The sequence below is a fragment of the Notolepis coatsorum genome, assembly GCF_963971535.1.
Source record: "Notolepis coatsorum genome assembly, chromosome: 6".
Lineage (NCBI taxonomy): Eukaryota > Metazoa > Chordata > Actinopteri > Aulopiformes > Paralepididae > Notolepis > Notolepis coatsorum.
The window spans coordinates 184,029,228-184,034,067 of record NC_140170.1 but is presented as its reverse complement, the minus strand read 5'-3'; the positions used below and the strand labels follow the sequence as shown (position 1 = coordinate 184,034,067).

The following is a 4,840-nucleotide window of genomic DNA, read 5'->3' as shown; positions in this document are numbered from 1 at the left end:
CCACAAAGGAACGTTCAAGTCAGATCCTCCCGCCGGTTATCACGTCTATCACCCCCCCCCCCCCTGGAAGGACCTCCGGACGAGTGGAACTACTGAAGAAGAGTGTGGAACCACAGAGGAAGAGTGGAACCACAGAGGAAGAGTGGAACCACAGAGGAAGAGTGGAACCACAGAAGAAGAGTGTGGAACCACAGAGGAAGAGTGGAAGCACAGAGGAAGAGTGGAACCACAGAAGAAGAGTGTGGAACCACAGAGGAAGAGTGGAACCACAGAGGAAGAGTGTAACCACAGAAGAAGAGTGTAACCACAGAAGAAGAGTGTAACCACAGAAGAAGAGTGGAACCACAGAAGAAGAGTGTGGAACCACAGAAGAAGAGTGTGGAACTACAGAAGAAGAGTGTGGAACCACAGAAGAAGAGTGTGGAACCACAGAAGAAGAGTGGAACCACAGAAGAAGAAGAAGAGCGTTTAGCTCGACATGAGTGGCGGAGGCGGAACAGCCGCGGAGCCCAGGCCGTTCGTCCGGGCGGTGAGGAAGATCAAATGCGCCGCCATGGTGGCCAGCTTGGCCAAGAGCTGGCAGGGCTGGGCCGCTGACCACTCGGACAAGCAGGAGACCATCCCCTCGGGCTGGATGCCGGTTTGCGTGGAAGACGCGGAGGTGGAGAAGACGCCGGTCAAGCTGACCGTCACGCCGCGCGTCATCGCGGCCGACGACGGCGAGAGTAAGATCCGGACGGGTTCCGTCACTAAAAGCATCCAGCTCAGAGTCAACAACAAACCCGGCGGCGGGGATCTGGTGAACGCCCTGCGCGGCAAGATGGAGTCGGCGCCCGAGGACAACAACAACAACAACGGCAAGCCTTTCCTGGGGAACGAGTCGCCGACGCGGCGACGCCAGATGAGGGCGCTGCAGCTGGCCGTGGGAGGAAGCGGGGGCATCCAGGACAGGAAGTCGGCGCTCCAGGACAAGACGCTGCTGGGGTCGAGGAGCAGCAGTTTGGACACAGAGGACAGTGGCCTGGGCGAGGAGGCGGGACTAAGTGACGGCGGCGAATCGAAGAATGACTCTGATGCGGGGGTGAAGAAGGATAGGCCTAAGGTAGTGTATGTCATGTTTTTAAATGAAACATTTGATTTCATGAGACCAATGGTGTATAATCTCGTAACAACTGAGAAGAATGTTTCTGAATGTTGATGAGTTTCATCAACAAACATTGATCTAATGATAGAACATTATACTGTACATTACTTACTTCAAGTAAGAAATGTTACTTTGCGAGTGTAGTGTAGGCAGGGGGTGCTCACTAGAAATGGCAGTGTCCTTACTTAATTAATAGAAAAAACACACAAGTGAAAGCGTTTTTTTATTTATTTTTTAAATGTCAAACCTTTATTTAAACGTGAAAGGCAGCTGAGATATAAGCACAGACACAAAAAGGCATAGAAAACAACAAGTCAACACGGTAAGGCAAAAAGTAAGGATAACAAATCAATTAAAACACGTACAACTTGATGGTCGGAGATCAAGGTTTTAAACTCTGCAACAGCTTTAGGGCCGGTTGGAGTTCAGCTTACCGCCCGGTAAGGTGCTTTATGTGTGTCGGTGGTAAAAGCAGAACCAGCCCACCACACTCCTCCCTGTTTGGTGACGTTTCTACGACACGGCACTTCCTTCAGGCTGGGAAGGCCCTGTGCTCAGTGGTGGGAAGTAACTATTTTTACTCAAGTACTGTACTTAAGTAGAATGTCTAGCTACTTGTACTTTAAGTGAGTATTTTCATTTTAGGGAACTTTATCCTTTTACTCCACTACATTTCAAAGGAAATATTGTACTTCTTACTCGACTACATTCATCTGAACCCATCAGTGACTAGTTACTTTGAAGAAAGGGATTTTGCATAGAAAACATGGCAAAATGTATGGAGATTATATACTTTCACATTTGAAGTCTGTCAACTTCAAGGGGAATGTAATCAGAGCAGCATATCTGGACCACATACCACTTTAACATGACATTTAACACTATGGTCGCCAAAAACGCCTTACCACGTCATTCCCCGCCATGCTCATTCTGCCAAAGACGCCGTACCACGTCTTTGATATCAATATTTCAAAAATCTGTGATCGCAATCATATTTCTCCCCCGGAGACTTGAGATCTACTGTTGATCCCCTCTCAACTCTCCAACGGTTCAAGAGCGCCATCTGGTGGCCGATCGGCGGATCGCCCAGACCGGAAACAGGAAATGGAAGCTGGTGCTCATTCCAATTCGGTCCAATCACTCGCTAATAGTCCCAGGACTCGAGCTAGACACAATGGATAGCAATCTGTTACCAATAACTCGATAAACAACATGATTTGGACGTATATACTATTATACAACCTGTAAATGGATCGCATATTTCTACATTCCATAATAGGAATATTTCTGCTCCACGCTCATCGCCCAACGCTACGAGGAAGTTACGGTGAGTTTCAGCGTTATTTTTTAACGTGTTCGATACAAACTGCTCTAATGATCATATCACCCACATTACATGAATCATCTAACGTTGGCCACGGAATTATAAACGACCCCCCCCCCATCCGGTCAACATCAGATGATAAGAAGTAACTTCTAGAAGCACGTCCATTTGAAATTTTTTTATCTCGCGCAGATTGCTATCAAACTGTATTTGATCATCAATATAATGCATTTAGGGCTATAAATCACGTTCTGGAGAATGCTGCAGAAAACGATAAAAACATACTTATACTTTAGACCGTATTTTAGTATGAATATGTGAATGAAAAAGTATAACGTTGCTACACCCTGAACAATAGATACTTGACGTTGAATGGGCCATAGTAATGTCAATTTAGCAATACAATTTAAAAAGTTATAGCCCTGCAAAGAAGGGGAACTTCTCCATAGACAAATAGAGATGGCGAGGGATGGTTTATTGTGAATATAAGCCTGGCGACCAAAGTGTTAATCAGAGCAGCATAACTGGACCACATACCACTTTAACATAACCTATAGAGGTCAATAAATCGCGGATCGAATGCTACCAAGCACTGGAAAACAAAAAACATCACGTAGAATACATACTTTACTTTAGATACATTAAAAAACATGCCCCTCCCAAGAGTAAATAGGACTTTCTCACTACATGAAACGGCCCGTCATAAACAACCAATTTTGATGCTCATTAATCTCTTGCATTAATGAGCATTAATAAGTCAACCCGTCGCGGTTGTTTGGACGGTCAGGGGGGGCCGCACCTCTCTCGTCGAAAACCAAACCGCACGCATAATAATATCTCCTTTCAAAGTTAGGGAGCTAACCGGAGAACCCCGGAGACATCAGCGGAGAACATAGAGAACATAGAGAACGTAGAGAACGTAGAGAACGTAGAGAACTCATGAAGACAGTGTGACCGTCCGCACGGAACATAGCGTAAACAAAGACCGTCCCCCCCCCCCCCCCCCCCGACCTTCAGATGATAGAACAAGAGAGAGAGAGAGAGAGAGAGAGAGAGAGAGAGAGAGAGAGAGAGAGAGAGAGAGAGAGAGAGAGAACACACACACACACACACACACACACACACACACACACACACACACACACACACACACACACACACACACACACACACACGCATTACACACACAGCAAAGAGGAAAAACACAGAGAGACACAGAGAGAGAGATACAGCGATAGGGGGAGAGAGAGAGAGAGCGAGAGAGAGAGAGAGAAGAGAGAGAGACACACACGCACACACATACACACAGCCAAAGAGGGAAAACACAGAGAGACACAGGGAGAGAGAGAGGGGGAGAGAGAGAGAGAGAGAGAGAAGGGGGAGACAGAAAGAGTGAGAGACGCAAATTAATTAAAGTAAACAGTGTTGAGTAGAACATACAGTTAAATTCAAGTGCATTTTGCAGTAGTTGTGTTGGGTGGTAGTTTAACTATTCAAATCTCAGTAGCTTTTTCAGTAGCCTATAGCTAGCTACTGACGGTAGCTACTGACGGGCCAGTGGTCCTCTAACATCGTTCCCAGTTGTATCCCCTCCGTGAGATAAAGTCTGGTAAAGAACTGCTGCCGAGTAGTGTGTCTGGGGGTAGAATTTCCGGTACTTCCCCTGGAAGCTGCCCTCCGAACGGACCAAACCTTTCCCAAATCCTGTCGGCAAACAAGCTAGAACGTGCCGGTCATGTAGTAAATTCTTCAGGCAAAGCCGTTGCAGTGGCTTAAAAACGAGGAAATATTGTGCACTTCACACGTTTCTATAATTGTTTTGTCGAAACCGGAAAGCCTGTAGCCTGTACTTCCTGTACTTATAGGCATATCTTCTCCAGCCTAGTGTTTCTCAAACCTTTCCCTGTCAAGGACCCCCAAATAGGTCAGGATCCCCCATCTGAGAACATATTTGTTGTTAGATATGAATTATTCCAGAATTCCCTCTGTAGATTGAGAGATAACAGTCATTAGCTGTTATTGTGAATATAATTTTAGTGAAATTAAACTATTACTGAAAATGTACATGTTCATGATCCCATCCCTGTCCTCTCCGTACTCCTGCTTTTTTGAAGCAGCTATTGAGTTTAACATCCTTGAAGCAGCTATATATTGAGTTAAAAAAAAACGATGTAGCTATAAACTATTGAGGTTTAACTTATTTTAAGCCGTTTTGATTGAGTTTAACTTCTTTGCAGTAGCTATATATTCAGCTTAACTTCTTTGAATCAGCTATAAGATTCAGGTTAACCTCTTTGAAGTAGCTATAGATTGCGTTTAACCTCTTTGAAGTAGCTATAAACTATTGAGTTTAACTTATTTGAAGCAGTTTT

The 4,840-nt window shown here is 45.2% G+C and overlaps 1 protein-coding gene across 1 annotated transcript; it reads left to right on the top strand.

Annotated features, from left to right (window-relative positions):
* Window positions 1-478: 478 nt before the first annotated feature.
* On the top strand, window positions 479-3,411 carry LOC311229888 (actin-binding Rho-activating protein-like; the record flags this gene model as incomplete). Its single annotated transcript, XM_084315957.1, has 2 exons — window positions 479-1,102; window positions 3,322-3,411. The coding sequence occupies 2 exons, from the start codon at window positions 479-481 to the stop codon at window positions 3,409-3,411; spliced, it is 714 nt and encodes a 237-aa protein (XP_084172083.1).
* Window positions 3,412-4,840: the final 1,429 nt, after the last annotated feature.